This window comes from Nilaparvata lugens, chromosome 3 (assembly GCF_014356525.2).
Source record: "Nilaparvata lugens isolate BPH chromosome 3, ASM1435652v1, whole genome shotgun sequence".
Taxonomy (NCBI): Eukaryota; Metazoa; Arthropoda; class Insecta; order Hemiptera; family Delphacidae; genus Nilaparvata; species Nilaparvata lugens.
The window spans coordinates 90,181,857-90,203,423 of record NC_052506.1 but is presented as its reverse complement, the minus strand read 5'-3'; the positions used below and the strand labels follow the sequence as shown (position 1 = coordinate 90,203,423).

General features: G+C 35.5%; 1 protein-coding gene across 1 annotated transcript in view; it reads right to left on the bottom strand.

The window, feature by feature from the left end:
- Nucleotides 1-480: 480 nt before the first annotated feature.
- The window catches only part of LOC111062386 (alanine--tRNA ligase, cytoplasmic), a gene marked incomplete at its 3' end in the record, with an annotated part of 38,793 nt that continues 17,706 nt past the window's right edge, over nt 481-21,567 (bottom strand). The window contains 7 exon segments of the mRNA XM_039425018.1: nt 481-657; nt 941-1,081; nt 1,556-1,664; nt 14,531-14,763; nt 15,408-15,701; nt 16,534-16,706; nt 20,972-21,125. Coding sequence (XP_039280952.1) covers nt 481-657; nt 941-1,081; nt 1,556-1,664; nt 14,531-14,763; nt 15,408-15,701; nt 16,534-16,706; nt 20,972-21,125 — 1,281 coding nt within the window.

Sequence of the window (21,567 nt, the reverse complement as noted above, 5' to 3'; positions counted from 1 at the left end):
AAAAAAGAATAAAACTTTTATGAAATGTTAATCTCACTAGGCGTCAAATCTGCAAAACCGTAGAAAAAAACAATCCGAAAAAACAACAAAAAATTTCAATTTCAAACGTTGGTATTACATCAGATATACCGGTATCAGCTATCCTCTATAGAAGGCAGTAGAAAGGCACAGAATCGGCAACGCTGTTCTTCTATCTCTCTTCACTGCCATTATAACGTGGACCTCACTATATATTCCAGAATTGGCTACATTTTTCATTATTTGTTTACAAGAAATTTGCAAAAATTTAACTCCCTAACTTCTCAAGATATTCTCTTCCCTCTTACCCAACCGTTACGTGTCTTTTTCTCATGTGTTTTTCATAGATTGAACCACTCTTCCTCATTTCTTACTAGAGTTCAGTGTCTCTTTCTAACTTGCTTTTCGAAACTTGCTCAACCTTTTAATGCCTGTTTGCAATATATCTGTTCGTTGACTCACCTTGGCATTAGACCCGGCGTCGAGCTTGGCGACAACAAACAACCGTTTGGCGTCGGCTGCTTCGTTTGCCAGCTGTTTGGCCTGGTCGACTGCGGCTGCAGCCAATCGCTGTGCAGCGCGCTTCTCTGCCTCGTCCAGCTCTCGTTTCACACTCGCTAGTCGGCTGCGCAGCTCGTCCTTCAAAAACAAAATAATATATAGTGTCCCACGAAAGGTGTAACAGCCGAAGACCATCGATTTTACATGAAATTTGCAACAAATAATGTCCAGTAAAATTTTCTTATATCGACCTTAGTTTCCGAGATACATAGATTTTTCGATTTTTCTATACAAATACAGATATAATAAGCATAGCATCAGCTGATGAAAAGTGAAATGCGCGTGTTCATGGCGCCTATCTTTGAATGAATGTATTATTACTTTGAAGCACATTAAAATAAGAGTTAGATACTTTCTTTACCTTCTTAGAGCTAGAAATGAGAGCATGGGAGATTTCTTCAGTCAATGCGGTTATCTGCTTGACGGTGTCTTTGCTGTTTTCGTTCGACTCGTAGCAAATCTCGACAACTCTTTTTTCCAGAGATTTTTCTAGTTTCAACGCCTGTCAACAAATTGGAACATTATTCAGTAATGAATAAAATGAAGATATAAATTTAAAATTTAATGTGAATTCATAAATGGATGATAAGAGTAAATAAATTGATGAATAAATAAACAGATGAATAAACAATTGAAGAGAGAAAATTTCATTGTGTACTCGTACTTGTATTATTGAATATGTAAAGTGTGTTTTTTTTATGCAATAGAATTAGAATTTGTAAACATTGTCGAATTTAATCAACATGAAGTTTAATCAAAGGTGTAGTAATAAATATAAAATATGCAATTCAATAGAAAATTGAAATTCCAAGTGTTGCACCCAGTTAAATAAAATTATGTGTAATACAAATTAAAAATTTGGAACGAATATCTAAAGGGAAAATATGAATAACGAGAAATATTTACCTGAAAGTATTATTATGAATATTAACAATATATATATAATGGTGAAATGCAGTGGAATGAAGATACAAACCTTGGATGCTTCAGGACCAGTGAGAGCCACTATCCTTCTGATTCCCTTGGCGATTGCCTCCTCACTCACAATCACAAAATCACCTATGTGCCCAGCTTTATGAAGATGTCTGCAAATAAAGTATGGGTTTATTATTGAACTCTTCACCAGTAGACTGTTATGTACAAGTTGCACATACACCATTACAATATAAGTAGTAATATGAGTGCGTAACTGGGGTTGAATAATTAAAATACTCAGAACAGACTGAATAACAAGCATGTTTGATTTGTGTTTAATAGATGTTTTGATTCATGTAATTATGCATCTAGTCAGTAGTCTAGCATTAAACCAATTAAGTAATAAACATTCACTAGCAAATATAGAGCTACTTTACAGCATCTCAACATCGGTTGCTGATACGTTCGAGCCATGAAGTTTAAAACAAATCTTAACAGCTGATGAATCCAATCAAACCATGGTTTTATTCCATATAAGCCGTTTGCACAGAACATTTAACCGAAAATTTGAACTCTTGTAGGATTCTCTTAGTTTGATAGGTTCTAAGGTTCTCGTATTTGATCGGAGGAATTATTTCACACAGGCCCGGTTGCACGAAAGTCTGTTGAATTTTAATCATGACTAAATGTCACGAGAACCAACTGGATTTTGTGCAACCGGGCCCTAGTAAATTTATCACAATTTGTTTTCAAACATTGGAGATAAGCTCTTATGTAGCCCTACAGTTGAAGCATGAACTGACGCGGTTATGAGACGAGTCTGTTTTTGACGATAAGGGTTGCTTTCTTCAAAGTTGTTTCAACTATTAAACCTGTTTAATCAATGTATGTTCGCATTGAGTCAGTTGATGGTTCAAACTAGAATTTAAGTTTACATTTTTTAGTTTCCTTGCTCTATTATCATAGGTAAGGAAAGTATTGCTTTCCAAAAAAAATTAAGGTAACCCAATTTCTAAATTTCTATAGGTTTCAAGGTCCCCTGAGTCCAAAAAAGTGGTTTTTGGGTACTGTTCTGTCTCTGTGTGTGTGTGTGTGTTGGAACAAGGTATAATACGGGGAGACAATCAAGTATACACAGCACATTAAGGGGAGGTGTGTACACTAAGGGGAGACCCCGTAGTGTCACTGCTCAATTTTAGTAAAAATCACTTCTACATGCTTAAAACCATGTGAAAACGTAATAAAAAAAAATCTCCCCATTTTGTTAGTACTCCACCTAATTGGGATACACTCCAGTTTCCAAAATTGCCACCACGTTGTGCTACGATCGCTAATACACACTTACACAAAACTCATTTACGGATTGAGCATACAATGCGGGGTACTTGCATATCCCTGCATATCTCCATTGTCTCCTTCACTGTTCGAAGTAACTGGTTTGCTATGGGGCTTGCCGTGAATTTATGAATCAGCAACTTATCTCCTTTTTCGTTCAGACTCATTGAGTCACAGCTTAGCGAATTCATAGTTTATTTTTCTGTTCATTCACTTGAGACATGAGAAGGGAGCGAGGAAACATGCTGCCAGAATGTATTGTGGTACTGATTTTTTAGTTATTTGGTACAAATAGTCTGAAAATGATTCTTCACAAAAAAATACCCTCTGCTAACCTTACAGTGTTAAAAATACCTGTTTTTTTCTCCATATAACTCAAAAACCTTTCATAGTGAAAAAATCCAGAACTGTTTCCAAGAGAATAAAATCCTCTACAATTCAACGCCAAATTAGGTTCATCACAATCAATGGTGACTTGGTAACACAATTTCCCGAGAATTTTCCGCATTGAATTTGGGTTATTGCTAGAATGATGCGAATGGGAGGCTTGTTAAGATTCAAGAATAGCACGTCAGTAAGTTTATATTCTTGAACAGGCTTCACTGAGAATTCACTTACTGTTTTAGAGAAGCGGATGCCTCAAACTTTGCTAACCTAACATTGTATCTCAAGATCAGGATAGCCTATGATAAAATGAAATTTGTCTCTTAGTTTCTCTCCATATTGACATTTTCTTCTGTGTCTGTCAATCCTTGCAAAAACTCTCTTGTAAACCTTGGATTAAATATTTTACTTGTGTACGGCATGCTCACTTTTTGTGAAAAGACGTTGTTCCGGAGAAAAGATTTAGTAATCATACCCTGCTCAAAAAAAAAAGTAGTCACAACACCTTTTCCAATTTTATTTGAGAAAGTAAAAAGTTAATTTGAGAAAGTATCAATTGTATTTGAGAATAGTCACTTGTAATTGAGAGAATGTCAGATGTAGCCTAAATGAGAATAGTCAATTGTATTTAGGAAGTCATCACACATGTAATTGAGAGTAGTGAATTGTATTTGAGAAATCGTCAAATGTAAATGAGAAGATATCATATCATGAGCAGACATTTGAAAATGAGAAAATTTTCCAATTGACATGTCGTGACTCTTCTGTAGCCTACAGTACAGGTTTGATTTGAGCAGGAAAGGATACTGTACTACGTACACAGTATTCCATAGGCTTTGTATGTGTGAAATTATTATTTTCAATTGTGAAATTGAGGAGCTGGGTAGAAAAACGACCCGAGGCCACTCGTGTCGTTTTTCCGCAACACGCTTCATTCTATCCGCCATTAAATTCTGAACAGATTGGTACATAAAATGTTGTTGTATCTTGAAAAATGATTGAGTTGTGAAAATTTTTTGTTTGTGTGGCAAACCTGAAATTATTCAGCTGACAAGCTGTGAGCCAGCAGCCAGTGAAATCCTTATTTTGTTTTCTTACAAAAGAAGAAGCTGATTGATTGATTGATTGATTGAGTACTTTGTAGATTACTTGTACTTATGTAGATTACAGTATATACTGGCTTATACACTCATATACAATAGCTTACAATACAGCAAAATTATAGATGAATTTACATAATATAGACTAAGAAAATAATTATTGAACTGTATATGATATGGAAAAAGCAATTTGGAATAACTATACAAGATTATATTGTAATGCATCTACATAAATTGGCGGAGCTTTGGACATATCAATGTCCATTCTTCGGAAAGAATATTAAAAATATCCTCCCAACTAACTCTCTACCAAATGAATGGTATAAGAAGATCATTAATACATCCAAGGGAACCAATTATCCTCTAGATGATGAAATAATGAAGAAGACGCTCCTGAAGAAGAATCCGATGCTGAAAGCATTGGGTGTATGAATTTCCCGAAAATCAGAACAGTACCATGTAACATTCCAGAGTCTTGATTATGGGAAGAAACGTGTTCAAGAAGAAAATATCATCTTCAATTGTTCACTTCTAAATGACATTTTTTAGATCTTTATTACCTACTTATTAATTATCCAATATCATGAGCAATATATTATCATTATCACTACTCTTGATACGGGTTTTTCATCATTTTATTGAACCTCTGAACATGTAACAACCAGGGTTATGGAAAAACGACCTGAGACAACACACCTTATATCAATTATTATCAGTTAGCCTTGGATTACTGGCTAATTATGAATAATAGCATTGAAAATAGTATAAAAAGATCAATAAAGTTCAAATACTTGCAAGAATATTGCATTCTGATGAAATAATGAAGATGTGTACTAAATATTTCAAACTCAATTTACACAAAACTTGATTTTTTGACTCAGGTCGTTTTTCCACCCAACTCCTCAATTATTTCCCCTGTACTGTTCACGAATGATTAATGAGAATCATTTTTGTATGTATTGGCAACACGACTTTTGTCTCCAAACATTTGAACTTGATGAAGATCAAATTCTCTATGTTCACGGCGCAATTGAACTTTATCATCAATCAATTGAATCTCTTGATCAAGCAATTCGGTAACTCTCCAATGGATTTTGGGGCTCAAAAATATTTTTTTATTTAAAAACTAAACGTTTCATTTGAATATAAAATATATTATCATATTATTTTTTATGAGTACAGTTATGGAAAATAAAAGTATTGGTTTTTTTAAATCATTCCCCAATTACAACTGACAACTTTTCGATTTCAAATCGTATGTTCTCAAATTAGAAGTTGATAGTGAGCTGTTGAACGGAGCGGTCGCAGAATTGTTTTGCTCTCTTATCTCAAGTTTCCAGACGGGTCGTGCTTAATCGGTTCATTTAGTGCATGTTTAACCTAAAACGTTCTTTCGTAATAAATTGAATTATCAATTTGTTATTTATTTGTGAAATTGTTTTCAAGTGAATCGAAATATTCAAAGTTTAAATTAATAAAAACAGTATCCACCAGACGGTAGTGCTAAAAAGAGACCTAGAGCTAAAAGTTCTTTCGTAATAAATTGAATTATCAATTTGTTTTTTATTTGTGAAATTGTTCTCAAGTGAATCGAAATATTCGAAGCTGAATGAATAAGAACAGTATCTAACAATACTTTTCACCGGACGATAGTGCTAAGAAGAGTCCTCGTGCTAAAAGTTCGCCTGAGCTCGAAGAGATGGAACAGAAAAAGCGTGCTCCAGACCCAAGTGTTAAAGCTTCCGGTAATGTGAACTCAGACTTTATTGAATCACTATTTGACCGTTTTGAAAAGCGGTTTAGTAAGGCTATGGATGAAAAACTCGCGCTGCTAGCTACAAAGGTGGATTTAAATGGTCTAATTGAAAAAGTGAATAAACTCTCTGTCGAGAATGACAGTTAAGAAATCAAATTGTTGCTCAAAAAATTCAGAATAATCTCATAATCAGGAAGATGGAAAATTTTGAAAATAGATCGAGAAGGAACAATATAATTTTTCGCGGGCTGAAATATGAATGTGCAACAGTGGATTACGTGAGAACTGTCAAAGACTTTTGTGTGAGTCATTTGGGGGCACGAGCAGGTACCTGGGTTAATCGAGCACATGCATTGGGCAAGAAAATAGATAACGGGCCAATCATTGCGCATTTTCCGGACGATCAGGACATCCATTTCATCACGAGAAACAGTAGGAAGCTGAAGGGTACACAGTTTGTGATTCATAAAGACTTTGCTTTCGACACAAGAAAACGACGATCAAAGCTTTTCCGGGTGCTTGGCGAGTTGAAGAAACAAGTTCCGGGAGTGAGAGGAGAGTATCGGTTGAAGTGGATCGTTTAATCATGAATAGTCGGGTTTTCACGCTGGATGAGGAGAATGGACTGGTCTCGGAGGAGAGGATGGGCTGCAGAAGATCGGGAGCATGTTCGATGAGAGTGTGATGCGGGCCGTGAGCGGGAGCATGTGTGATGAGGAGGAGCGAGGCGGCGAGGACGAAGACCGCAACCGCTGAGATAACGCCGTCAGTCCGTGTGAGAAGGGACAGTTGAGTATAGTAGCGTACAATGTGGCTGGATTAAGTGGTAAGATTGTTCAAGTATATAATTTTATTTGTAATTATGATGTTTTTGTACTATTGGAGACGTTTGTTGAAAGAGGAAAGCAATTGTATTTTGAAAACTGTTTTCCAGATTACAATTTATACTGGGAATTCGCAGTTGGAGAATCAAACTGAGGTAGAGCAAAGGGAGGAAAGTTAATAGAAATTAGTAAAAGAATAGAGAGTTTTTGTAAGGTAATCGATGCGCTTGAGAGGAAAGTTATTCACATGAATGCAGGACAACGGGATGAATATTATATAGTTCCAATTTACCTGAGTGGTGGAGGAGACATGGAATGGGAGAGAGAATTCAATACATTATGGGAGTTTATGATAGTGCAAGAGCATAATAGAAATAATATGATTTTAATTGGAGATTTTAACGGTAGAATAGGAAATGGACAGGACATGTCGGAATTAACAGATGTAATAGAATTGGGAAATGCACTGAGTAATAAGCAAGAGTCAAAGGATGAGGTGATTAATATGAAAGGTAAGAAAATATTGGAGTTCTGTGAGGTTTTTAATTTCATCATTATGAATAGAAGGATAAGTGGAGATAGGTGGGGAGACTTTACTTTTATAGGCAGAGGGGCTTCCGTAATAGATCTATGTTGCATGGCTGTCGAATTAGCGCAAATAGTTGGAAAATTTTCTATTGTGCCAGAATTTTTATCTGATCATTTCCCAATTGAAGCTACGCTAATCACGGTTGATACTCTAGAAAGAGAGAGCACAATTTTACCACTCTTACCGAAGTTGAAATGGAAGGAAGCGAGGAAGAATGAATATATATCTAAACTCACCAATGCTTGTAGAGAAATAAATGGTCTTCCCGAGAGTAGTGAAGAGACTTATGAAGTATTAAATAATCTTGTATATAGAGCTGCAAATTATGTGCCCCAACCTGATAGAAAGAGAGAAGGATGGAGAGAAAAGTGGTTCGACAAAGAGTGTGCGGTTATGAGAAAGCGAGTGTTCAGCCTATTGAATGTGTTTAGAAAATCAAATTCGGAGCAGGTGAGAGAAAATTATATGAAGGTAGTAAAGGAATACAAACTGCTATGTAAGAGTAAAAGGCAAGCGTATTACAGCGATATAAAAGAACAATTCAGAAGAGTCAAGGATTCCAGTGATTTGTGGGCTCTGATAAAGAAATTCAAGTGTAGAGAGTTCAAGATTTCGGGAACTGTGAGTGCTGAGGATTGGGTTGAACACTTCAGACGAGTGTTTGGATCAGTTTGCGGGGTAGTCACATATTATGCGGCGAGGAATGTTGAAGATCAAACTCTTGACAAAGACATAGATATGAATGAATTGGAAAGTGCCTTCAAGACAATGCGCAACAATAAGGCTCCAGGTGATAACAGAGTTCCTGCTGAGTTTTACAAGAATGCGTCAAAAAATTACAAAGAGATTATTTTGACTTTTTCCAATGCCATCGTCAGAGGTGGACAGATACCAACAGGGTTTCCACGTTCAATTATATCTCCATTGCATAAAAAAGGTGATACTAATGAAGTGAATAATTATAGAGCCATATCTTTTATAAATGCTGTCGCTAAAGTATTTTCATTTATTTTACTGAGAAGGTTGCAGTTGTGGGAGGAAAGAGAAAAGATTATTAAAGAGAATCAGTGTGGCTTTCGGAGAGGTTATTCGGCTACTGATAATATTTTTGTTCTATTCAATATAGTAATGAAAACGTTGAATAGACCTACAAAGAAGTTGTACTGTTTCTTTTTGGGCTACGATAGTGTGGACAGAGAGGCTTTATTTTTTAAACTGAGTGAATTGGGAGTGTCGACTAAATTTATTGCGATGTTGAGGAGTCTATATAGAAATACGAAGTCTCCTGTATGGCATGGCGTGGAGGGTAACTTAACAGAATACTTTGAAACCAGAAAAGGATTAAAACAGGGATGCGTATTCTCCCCGTTGCTATTCACACTATTTTTGAATGATTTGAGTGATGTTATTGGTGGAGGTATATTATGTTGGGCAGAGGCTGATAAATTCGCTGTTATATTGTGATGACGTGGTATTGTTGTCTGAGAATCCTCGACATCTGCAGTCAATGATAAATAAGTTAAAGGGATATTGCATAAGGTGGAATCTCACAGTGAACATGGCTAAATCCAAGATTGTAGTTTTCAGAAGAGGAGGACGATTGGGAGAAAGAGAGAAGTGGTACTATGGAAATGAAGTTATTGAAACAGTGAATGAGTACAGATACCTGCGAGTTGTTGTTTGGTTTTTTGTTCGTGAAGTTAATAATTATGTTGTTTGTATATTTTATAAGTCCAGCCACATTGACGCATACAAGGTCCCTTAAGAGGGTGAATTTAAGAGTGTGAATTGCTTTTTAAAAGTTGAGTTACAATGTTTAGTTATGATAATTACGAGAAATTAGTTTTACGAGAAATTAGTTAGGTATGAGAAGAAGGAGGAATTGGATAGGAATGATAGGGAGAAATAATTATTGAGTGAATTATGTAATCACAAGAACAATAATAATTATTCAATATTGGTATAATGTATAATAAAGAAATCTATCTACTCGGCTGACGGCCTCGGCTAAGCCTAAAGAACTTTTATTTATGATGAAAAGAATGCTTGTTCAATTTATTTGTGAAATTTAGTTGAGTTTGAATTGAATTGGAGGTATTATTTTCATTTTCTGTAATGTTGAAAGAAGTGCAAATAAAGTTCTGTTCTATTTTATTCAATTATTGTTCTCAAGTTAAAATGATACTTTCTCAGATAAAATTCACTATTCTCAACTACAAGTGATGACTTCTCAAATGCAATTGACTATTCTCATTTACATCTGACGTTTTCTCAAATACTAATGACTATTCTCAATTAATACTTTCTCAAATACAGTTGGAAAAGGTGTACTTCTCAGATAGGGAGGGTTGATAGGATAGGGTATCTTGGATAAGATAAAGAATGAGGAATCAGAGTTGTGTGAGTAGTGAGTCCTTCCAGTTCATATTATTAAATAATCTAATTTGGGTAGCTGAAAGTTTCTCAACAATGCAACATAAAATGGAGTACGGTACTCTATCACTATCAGGAAGCTCATGGTATAGCAGTTCCGGAATCTCTATTTTTTAAATAAATACAAATAGCGAAAACGCAATGTAGACCAGGGGTTCCCAAAAAAATGTTTCTATGTACTCCCTCACCTACAAGCAATAATGTCGAGGACCACATCGGAATTTACAGTTGGGAGGCACTGTGAAACGTGTACTTTCTCGAATCCCAGTACTAATTAGCCTATATCCATACTTGGAATGTTTATTTGAATGTTAAATGATCAGTAGTAGAATTGGTAGGAAAACTGTAAGTGGAATATTGTATTATATATTAAATACCTGTCAGGCAGTTTAGGTTTATTACTTGGCATTTCAAACCCTTGATTCAATCCAGGCCAGAATAGAGTCTGTTTCTCAATTAAAGGATTGGTTCCAAGGAGAGATTGGATATGATAGACTATCATTTCCAATTATGTCATTTGAGAATCATTGATAATGCATTAATTGTCTGGAACCAGGTATAATCTAGTGCCACTTGCGGGTAGGCTGAAGAGCATACCGACGACACTGATTGAGATAACATGAGAAAAATGCTAATGCGCTATTCATTGACCAAACGTAGTGAGGTCTATGTTTCAACTCGATTGGCTTTTGTCTGTCTGTATGTAACGCGATTACGGCCAAACGCGTTGATAGAATCATATGAGATTTGGCAGGAATACTCCTTTTTCAACTGCGTGTCGATGTATACACAAGGTTTTTTAAAATTTTGCATTTTAAGGATAATATGAAAAGAGAAGGAATCCCTCATTACTCCGACATCACTGTATATAATTGACCGAGCGAAGTGAGGTCTAAGATTCATGTCGACGGCTGTGCATTTCTCTTTATGTTTATAAGTTGCGCATTCACAGCGATATACGGCAATATATTTCCATGAAATTTAACAGTTATGTTCCTTTTTAAATTGCGCGTCGACATATATACGAAGTTTTTCAAAATGTTGCATTTCAAAGATAATATAAAAGGAAAAGGTGCCTCCCAAAGATACTCACAAAGATACAGAATATCTCTTGCAGTTAACAGAAGGCTTGATGAACATGGATCTTTGAAAGTTGTTTTTTTTTGCATGCATCCACTCTTTCAAATAGGATACATTATTCTGAATTATTCTGTGAACATAGGTGTAGACTACTTTCTAGGATCATGTAAATGTTAGGGTCAAGCTACTGAGAAGTCATGGTGGGGGGAGTGAACAAGGCCGTCGTGTTTTTCTTAGGCTAGTTTCACACGGCAGAATCCCGTCTCCTGAAGATCATATTTCAGATCATTTCATATTTCGCAGCTCGAAGGCTTTCACAAGGGGATCTCAAATTTCAGACGCGTTTGCTCAGAGTATGACTCATTACTTTTCTCAAAGTATTCGGATTTGGATTCAGCGACCCCAAATTTTTTAAAGCGTAAGTCCCATTTTCGAAAATACCCAAAAACAAGGGAGTTACAGCACTTTTTAATATAGCTTTTACATTATCATAAAGTTATGTTTAGTAAAAATGTACCTACTAAGATAATAATACTTCTGCCTCACAGGTAAAGGTTTTTAGAAGCTTTTAAACACTCTTGAAAAGTTCAAACATGAACATTTTAAAACATTAGGGGCCGGTTTCCGAGCTCGGGATTTAGCTGAGTCCAAGACTTTAAACAGCTGGAGTCAGAAATTTGGTTTTCCAAGACGGGGCGTAGTCGCAGTCATTGTCATAGTCACGTTTGAATTAAATCTCGAAAAACTAGAAAATTGAACACAAAATAAAATAAAGAGAAAATAGTGTAAAGTTTCAGCTATTTTGAATTATTCAGGAATGTCTAATTCCGTCAAGGAAAAACGTTTCCAATTATAGAAATGAGAAAATAAAAACTAAGACTTCTATTATAAAAGCTGACCTTTTGGAAAGCCAATTTTCTGACTATTGCTGTTTAGAGTCTGGGACTTAGCTAAATCCTGAGCTCGGAAACCGGCCCTAAAAGTTCTAGTTTAAAAAAAAAATTCCAGCTTTGAAAGTTTCAAACTTCAAAAGGTTGAATCCAATATGGAATCAGAAATCATCTCCCATTATCACTCAATAAAATACAAGAAAAAGTAACCTTGTACAGTTAACTTCACTGAATTATTTACGTTGTCGGGATTTCAATTTTGTCATACAACAATCTAATTCATTAGGTTGAAATCGTTGAATATTACCATGGATTTCCTGTTGAATCATTGACTTAAAATCTTTGCAACAATCAATAAAATCTATTACACAGTATAAATATGCAGTCAGTGAGTATAGAATGTAACATTCTATACTCACTGCATACAGTAGGCTATAAACATTGTGCTGATCTGAACAGTGAGTATAGAATGTAATTACATTATATTACTCTAACAGCTAACTGGATCTGAATTGATCTATTGTAATAATGGACATAATGAAATAATGTCTTACTATTCCAAGTAAAACGAAACTAATGTTTGTGTTTGTATAAGAGCTGCTGAGTGGATACTGCATACTGAGAAATTCATAAATGATCCAGACCAGCCTGGCGACTTCGATGCTATCGACACCGGAATCTCCTTTTATTTCTATCAATGAATGAATCTGAATTAAAACCATGTATTGTATCAACTATCCTATTATCGTATTGTAATTCGTGAAGCCTGTTTAGTAAAAGCCAGTTACATACACATCGATTTTTTACCGTCCTTATAAAATTCTATTAGATCAAAAGATGATGTTTGACAAGTTGCACTTATTCGAATTCATAAGGATGGCAAAAAACAATCGTACAAAAATCAACGTGCATGTAACTGGCTTTCGAAGACCCATACAATATTGTATTCTATGATCAAATAGAATAGTGAATATCGAAATAAGTGTTGCAGCCAGAACTTGTGTTAAAAACCGGTTTTGTCCCCGCTTTGTAAGTTAAACTAAACACACAATTCCTCCCCGGAATGTGGGTTTGAAGTTTACACACCATTTCTCCCCGCTTTGTGCAGTGGAAGTGTACACACATTTCTCCTCGGTTTGTTCAGTGAAAGTGTACACACATTTCTCCCCTTTTTGTAGGTTTAATGCGTAATTTTTTTTTCAAGTTAACAGAAAAAAAAAGTTACAACTGTATTGAACACATATTAATATACTTTCTAAAACAAAAATTAAGTCTCCAACATGTGTGTAAATGTGTGTAAATCAGCCTCCCCGCAATGTATGTTCATTTCTCACCTCCCCGTATGCTACCTTGTTCCAGTATGTGTGTGTGTGTGTGTGTGTGTGTGTTGTGTGTGTGTGTGTGTGGTGTGTGTGTGTGTTGTGTGGTGTGTGTGTGTGTGTGTGTGTGTGTGTGTGTGTGTGTGTGTGTGTGTTGTGTGGTGTGTGTGTGTGTGTGTGTGTGTGTGTGTGTGGTGTGTGTGTGTGTGTGGTGTTGTGTGTGTGTGTGTGTGTGTGTGTGTGTGTGTGTGGTTGTGTGTGTGTGTGGTGTGGTGTGTGTGTTGTGTGTGTGTGGTGTGTGTGTGTGGTGTGTGTGTGTGGTGTGTGGTGTGTGTGTGTGTGTGTGTGTGTGTGTGTGTGTGTGTGTGTGTGTGTGGTGTGTGTGTGGTGTGTGTGGTGTGTGTGTGTGTGTGTGTGTGTGTGTGTGGTGTGTGTGTGTGTGTGTGTGTGTGTGTGGGTGTGTGTGTGTGTGGTGTGTGTGTGTGTGTGGGTGTGTGGTGTGTGTGGTGTGTTGTGTGTGGTGTGTGTGTGTGTGTGTGTGTGTGTGTGTGGTGTGTGTGTGTGTGTGTGTGTGTGTGTGTGTGTGTGTGTGTGTGAGTATGAGTGTATGTGTGTCTGTGTACACGATATCTCAACTCCCAATCAACGGAATGACTTGAAATTTGGAACTTAAGGTCCTTACAATATCAAATGCAATTCAAGATGGCGGCTAAAATGGCAAAAATGTTGTCAAAAACAGGGTTTTTCGCGATTTTCTCGAAAACGGCTCCAATGTTTTAAATCAAATTTATACCTAAATTAGTCATTGATAAGCTCTATCAACTGCCACAAGTCCCGTATCTGTAAAATTTTCAGGAGCTCCGCCCCATCTATGCAAAGTTTGATTTTAGATTCCAAATTATCAGGCTTCAGATACAATTTAAACAAAAAATTTCAAGTGGAAATGATTGAGCATGAAAATCTCTACAATTAATGTTCAGTAACATTTTCACCTAAGATTGAAAATAAGCTCGAAATTCGAGAAAATTTGATTATTCAATTGCAAACTGTTGATTCTATTAAATCATTCACTATGATGAGATAACAGACCTCGTGTGTTTCCAGCGTTATTGTCCTGTCACCAGCTGGCTCAGATCTTTGAATAGTAGTAGACTTGAGATGCGCGGGAACACTAGCGTCATGTGATCAATTTTCATAACGGCAAGGAAAGTTGTGTGAGTGCGCCACACCAGATTTTTGGAGAAAGCGACCCTATGTGATTTATCAATTGATTATAATGAATTAATTCATCAGCTGTTCAGATTAGGTTTGAAGCGTGAAACTCACGTGCCGCCGCAGAACTCGACAGAGGTGGTGAGGCCTCGACCCGAGTTGGGATCGGCGACCAGCTCGTCGATGGGCACTCCAATGGCGACCACTCGCACCGGGTCCGGGTAGGTCTCGTCGAACATGGCGCGCAGGCCCACTATGGGTTTGGCCCTCGCCAGCGGCACCACATCTGCGAACACATCCTCGTTGCGATCAATCATCTCTCGCGTCTCCTGCTCCACTTTCTGTACCTGTAATACACAATTAATGAAAAAAATCGTTATTAGGCGGAGTTAGGATCAAAATCATATCAATTCAACCATTGAGACCAAGGTCTATAAAAATCGGGTCAACACACTCGAGCTCCTTATGGAGCGGCCATTATGTGGGGGTTTTATGGCGGCACATTTGAAATTACAATCTGCTCATAACAAAATCATGCATTATGTTATTTAAAACAATATTCTGATTCAGATAATATGTGAATTCAAGTTTTCGATTTTTAATAATGAAATTTCAATAATAAATGGTTCAATAAAATTCATTTTTTTATTATTAAAAATTGTTCTCATTCTTGTAACTTGTTATGATTCATAAAGCATTGGGACAAAAGGCTAACCTCAAAAACAGTTTAAAGTTCCCAATCAATTAAATCTAAAAATCAACAATGCAGTTCCTAGTTGGAATCTAATTGATTGGACTTGATTGATTCAGATAGAGTGAGCCTGTATCTGACTTAATCTATAGTTATTAATGTATTGGCTTACTGTATAGCATACGTCATGTTTTATGTTTTCATTTATTTTATATTCTGACGATACACTATTTGATACAATGAACTTGTACAACAATGTGTAAATGAAGGATTTTATTGATTGATTGACTTGAGACTGACCTGATCGATGGAGAGCGCACTGCGATTGGCAAAGTCGAACCGGAGGCGATCGGGCGCCACCAGCGACCCGCGCTGGTTGCAGTCGGGCCCGAGCACAGTGCGCAGTGTGTGGTTGAGCGCATGCGTCGCCGTGTGGTTGGACATGATCAGCCGACGTCGCTGCTCGTCTATGCGTAGCGACACTTTGTCGCCCACGCACAAGTCTCCGCTGTACTCTTCATCAGCGGCTGTCGTGCGACCCACGTGCAGTATAAAGCCGGCGCGCACCTCTACGCTGTTCACACGCATCTCTACCTGCACAAAGCAACGTTCACATCCACTAAACCGAAATCACAATTCAATTAATGACGTAATTAATAAATCAGTAACATAGTAACTAAGTAACATAGTTGTACCTTTGCTTTCAACTTGAGTTGACCAGTTGCCAGTATGTCTTGTAGGAAATTAGCTTTTGATGATAGTAGTTGTTTACAACAGATGAATACCATTGTCGATACGTCAACCCAAAGAGCCATAATAAATTAGCCTTTTTCACACAGATATCTCGCCGACACGATTAAATTTACTGTTCTACTGTTCACAGAACATTTATGCTATTAACTACCACAGAAATTGGAATGTTGTAAACCACCCCTCCAAATGCAAATATTGACTAAATGGTGAACGTTCAAGATCGCCATAAAATAAGTTGATTCACCTTATTAATAATTAGGCTACAACAAAGAAATGTTAATTTATTTAATTCGATATAATATCGAATTAATATCGATGGATATCCTTATCCATGACATTATAAATAATAGTTATTAAATGAAGATTTAATTTATGATCACATGCATAGGTACAGTAGGTGAGGCAAAAACACCGGCAAAATGAAGATTCCTTGTGCGCCAGTGTGAGTCGTAAATCAGCTTAATCAGGGATTTACAGTAATATAATTATAAACTTGAATTTAGTGTATGAAGTGTTCAAAAATGTAATTTATAATATGATGATAAAAATAAATAAAAACAAACAATATTAGGTTGATTGAGCATTACATAATTTATTATGAAATACTAGTTAATGAATTATTGTAAAAATTGAGTCATTTGATGATTTTACGTGCATGAATATTTCAACTTACAGAGCCGCCACCTATGGGAAAGATAAAGCCCTGATCGTACTGTTGGCCACCCTGCTCCGCATAGAAATTGGTGCAATCAAGCAGCAGGCCACAGTCGGTGTCTGGTCCCACACTCGACACAAACTGCTTCTCCACGCGAATCGCCTTCACAATCGCCTCACAACCTTCAAACTCTATTGGAAAAATAACAAAGTTCATTAATTAGCAAAAATTAGCTCTCTTATACTAATAATAATCTAATAACAATCTTTGGGAAAAATAACAAAGTTCATTATTTAGCAAAAATTAGCTCTCTTTTACTAGTAATAACTATTAATAATCTATCAGAAAAAGAACTGATTCCATAATTGGCGGAAAAATTGGCTTTCTTTTTCTTATACATGTAAAATTTTTTCTATGCATATAAGTTATATAGCGAATCACTTATTAGCTCAGCACTCTGCATTCTATTATTGTTGATACAGTATAGTTGTAGTGGAAGGTAACTTTGTAATTAGTAGTCAGTTCCGAGCTAGCGCACATAGCGAAGACCTCTATCGCAATATATAAAATTATTGTAATTATGTGGTTATCAAATAAATTCATTTTCTAAAAAGACTATTTGATTAATCGCAATCCTAACTTATATGTACCGGCACGGATAATAGAACAAAAATAATTTGATAGTTGGAAGTTTCGTTTCATAAAAATTTAGATATCTCGTAAAAAAGGAACAACTAATAGTGTATCTGTAAACAACAGACAAAGATATAAAAACGTGTATGTGATAAGATACAGCTTATTCAGTATAAAATAGACAGCCAACTGTTTCTAATTGGGAAGACTTGTGCATTTTATTGACAAGAAATCATTAAGGAATTTACAATAGATTTGAACTTTGGTGGCTCAGAAATGTAGTAATCATCAGAACAATAGCATGAATCGCTCCGGAGCACTGCTAACCGGAGATTGTCAGTTTGGTGTGAGGCTAAGCATGTCTGACTAGCAATAAGAAGGTGCCGGGTTCGAATCCTGGGCTGGCAAATAATTTTTTTGGATAGTAGCTTTTATTAATAGTACATGACCAGACTCGTTATGGAAATTGAACAACCTAGGAGACGCCCTGGTACCGCCAACAACCTGGATGGGTACCATCTCTAAGGATTTGAGGACGACGGATTGTTGTATCTATTATAATTCCAAAGACTAAGTTTAGTGAATCAGTGATAATAATTTAGGTTGATAATATATATGTTATTGTAATAATATGACTTATCTGTAATGACCTAGCCTAATGTACTTAATGTATTTTTTTTGGCTGAAATAAATCATTGAATCATTGAGCCTGAATTAATTCAACAACGCTTAGAATGGCGGAAAAGGATTAGGAAGGCCGGCCCCCCCAAAAAATGGGACATAGTCTCCGGAGAAGAAGAAGTAGCTTTTAATAAATTTCCTCCTAGCTAATCACCATGTTGTCAATATTTGCAGTACCAGTCTTCGGGCAAGGATAGTGTATAGCAGGTTGCCTCGATCGCGTTTACATACGCGCATGAGATAGCATAAGCCTACGTCAAACTCCGACCTCTCGGCCGGCAAACGCCGGCTTCCCATAAGAATTACATACAAAACACCGCGTCAAATATCAATTCCTCACATAAAAACCACTGTATTGATAAAAATATGAATATGCGATTCAATTCAGAAAGAAACAAGCTTCACATCAATGTGTATTTTGAAAACATTAATTCATTTCGAAAAGTGTAGAAAGTCCTTGAATCTATCACTATATTCAATCGGTAAAACCGATTCATATTTGTGAAATGGCTGGTAACTTATTTGTTTTGGACTTATTTTAAACAATAATATGACAAAATGAAGCGAACATATTTAATTTTATGCTGGTCGTCCAATAATATTTAAAAATGATTGTTTCTCATTTGACAATCGTTTGTAAAAATTGATAGTATCGTCGCCCGGAATGCTATAATAGTTGCAAGCATTTGTATTAATGTCTATTTGTTTAAGACTTTATTAATTTACAAATACCTAGAACCAATTTAGCGAATTCATGGAACTGTTCACCATAGTTACAATTTATTTTTAGAACGTTGAACTGTCTGGTTACTAATAATTATTTCAGTTGTCTACTGAAAGCGTAGTGCCAACACGTTGCTCTTGTATTGTGTTTTTGTTTCTGCTCAGTGCAGTATTATTATTATTGACGATTATAAGTATATTTTATTGATTATTTTCATGGGACACAAATTTATAAAGGAAATACCATATATTATTCACGGTAGTATTATATTTTTTATTTCAATGTGTCCATGGGATACTTATGAATGCAAAAAATACTTGTGTAAAGCAAGAATAGATCTTAATTATAATTTAAGTTCAACAAATTATAACTTCAAATAATATAACATTAATTATTCATGAAATTATTCAACTACCTTACAGTACAGTAGTGTAATGCGCTTTATTTTTTGATAAAATAACAGCATTAAAGTCATTAAAAGTCGTGATTATCTATTTTTTTATCATAATTAGGATAAATAAAAATCTTAATAATGTTTAAATGATATTAATATATTCTTAGGGCTTATCTAGACTGTTTATTTTTGTGATAAAGCTAGGCAACCGTTGATGGATTCACATTGCTATGTTTCAGGAGTTGTTGATAAAATAACGTTAATATCCTGAAATTCCTAAAGAAGCTGTTAGTACTTTCCACAGACCTTCATAAGGATAAAATTTCTAAATGAGAATAGAATCTGTTCAAGAGAAAGAACTAAAACGATGCAGAAGAAACTAATAGAGAGTACAAAAACGTATTTGAAATGGTATTATCAAATCAAATCGTGTGTTCAAACGATTTGTTTTAGACGCGCCAGTAACATTTATAGGATTTTTACTGAAAATTAGTTTTGATATTGTTTCAAAGGGGATAAAATGATGAACATTTTGATGTCAATCACTTCTATGTAAAGTTGATGGTTGATGTAAAGCCGGGCCGAGAGGTCGCAGCATGACGTCACACCATAGCTGCCATGGTGTGACCATAGCAGGCTGCGTTCTCCACGCGTCTTATGTGATCAAGGCAACCTACTATATACTATTCTTGGTCTTCGGGGTGGTTGACAGCATTTAATTTTGATTAATAATAATTCGTTTAATAATAATTAATAGCATGAATGATGATTATGCTTTACGTGTAGGTATCCAAAAAATCAAGAGATGCGAATAACAAAAGATAGCAGTGACATATTGATGTTAGCTAAGTTGTGTGATTCTTATATTCTTATGATGGCTAAACTCAATATTTTTTACCACTTCCAGAATTGAATAAAATTCAGAAAATTTATCTATTGAGAATATTTATAAAATAGAATTATAGTACCCTTTAAAATAAATAAAATAATAGATTAAGAACACAAAACCTTAAAATGGTTCTCAGAGAATCTGACGATGGTGTGAACACTGAAACTATAGTGAGGTCCACGTTATAATGGCAGTGTACAATTGGCATTACTGTTGCTGTCCTTTTCTATCATACAACAAAAGAGATAGCGCTATCTCTCTCTAGCTTTGCAATGTTGTCAGTTTGCCAGAATATTTTATTTTTAATTTTGACAGTGACTGTACAAAAGTAGACTAAGAAATTCTCAGCCGACATTTTTTTCTTCATTCTATCAAAATACTTTGGTACACAAGTCGTATAATTGATTTATAATGTATCTTTGAAACAATGAATTACTTTTAGACATTACCGTATGAGAAACAAAAATTAAAATATCTGAAATGACATTTTAAAAGTTGATAACTAACCATCCAAGACTTTTTATCCATGCTTCAGTTAGCCTACACGTTTAGGTTAGACCTACTCGTACCGGTATAAATAATAATTGAAAGGTTATTTCAGAATTATTTCCAATGAAATTACTTTTTTTAAAAAGGATTTCTATTTTTATATACTTTTTGAAAGAAATTGGAATAGAATACCTACCAAATAACTTAATTTCTGTTGTTTTGAAATTCAGATTGGTGTTTCACAGCTTTTTAAATTAGCCGCCGTATCAGGTTTGTATAAAAATAAAAATCTTATCTCAGTTATGGAAGCAAATTTTTGAATCAAATTATGAAAAAATATATTTTCTTAATTAATTTTACATTAATTGATTATTTTATTAAGAAAATGATAATTATTATTAGATCAAATTTAATGGTATGAATTGAGTAACAGCTGTGTACAGTCAGTGGCAAAATGGAGAGACTTGGCACCGTTTTTCTCCTATCTTTCTTCACTGCCATTATAACGTGAACCTCACTATAGTTGTTATAATTTGTATTCTTAATCTAATATTTCATTAATTTCAAAGGGTACTATAATTCTATTTTATAAATAAAAGAAAGTAGCACTGAATTCATACATTTCAAGAAGATTGAGAATAATTACCGTAAGGAGCGAATCCATCTTGTGGCTTTGCCTTGTAGTTGTACTTGGGCGAGTCGTCAGTGGGAGCAATGCCCTTGGCCTGTAGCTCGTCAATGGAGTGCACATCCAGGCTCACTCCGCTCGCCGCCCCTGCACTCTTACCCTGACTCAGCGCCTAGGTAATTGAAACAAAATTAAAACATGTTATAATTCATTCATACAAAACTCTTATCAATAAACACTTTGTTCGATGTTAAGAGTGGTAGAGTGGACATTACTGTCCAAACTTCGTCACATCAACAAATAATTCTATTCTATTTTAATAATAAAATGTTTCGGAGAGAGAAAACTAGCTCAATCCTCTCCCGAGTATTCATAAAAAAGTTATTGATCAAAATAAGATAGCACATCACGAGAATTTTAAAGTCCAAAAATGTTTACACTAAACAGTGAATTTTAAATTAGAAGTTAAAATTGAAAATAAGTATAGAATAATGCAATAGTAAAGTAAATTCGTATGGCTTTTGTTGGTGGGGAGTCCCTTGCGGGAAGGTTCCACCGCCTGAATATATAATTTAAGCCGTCAATGGGCCTTACGACTGTCATACTTCAGCCGG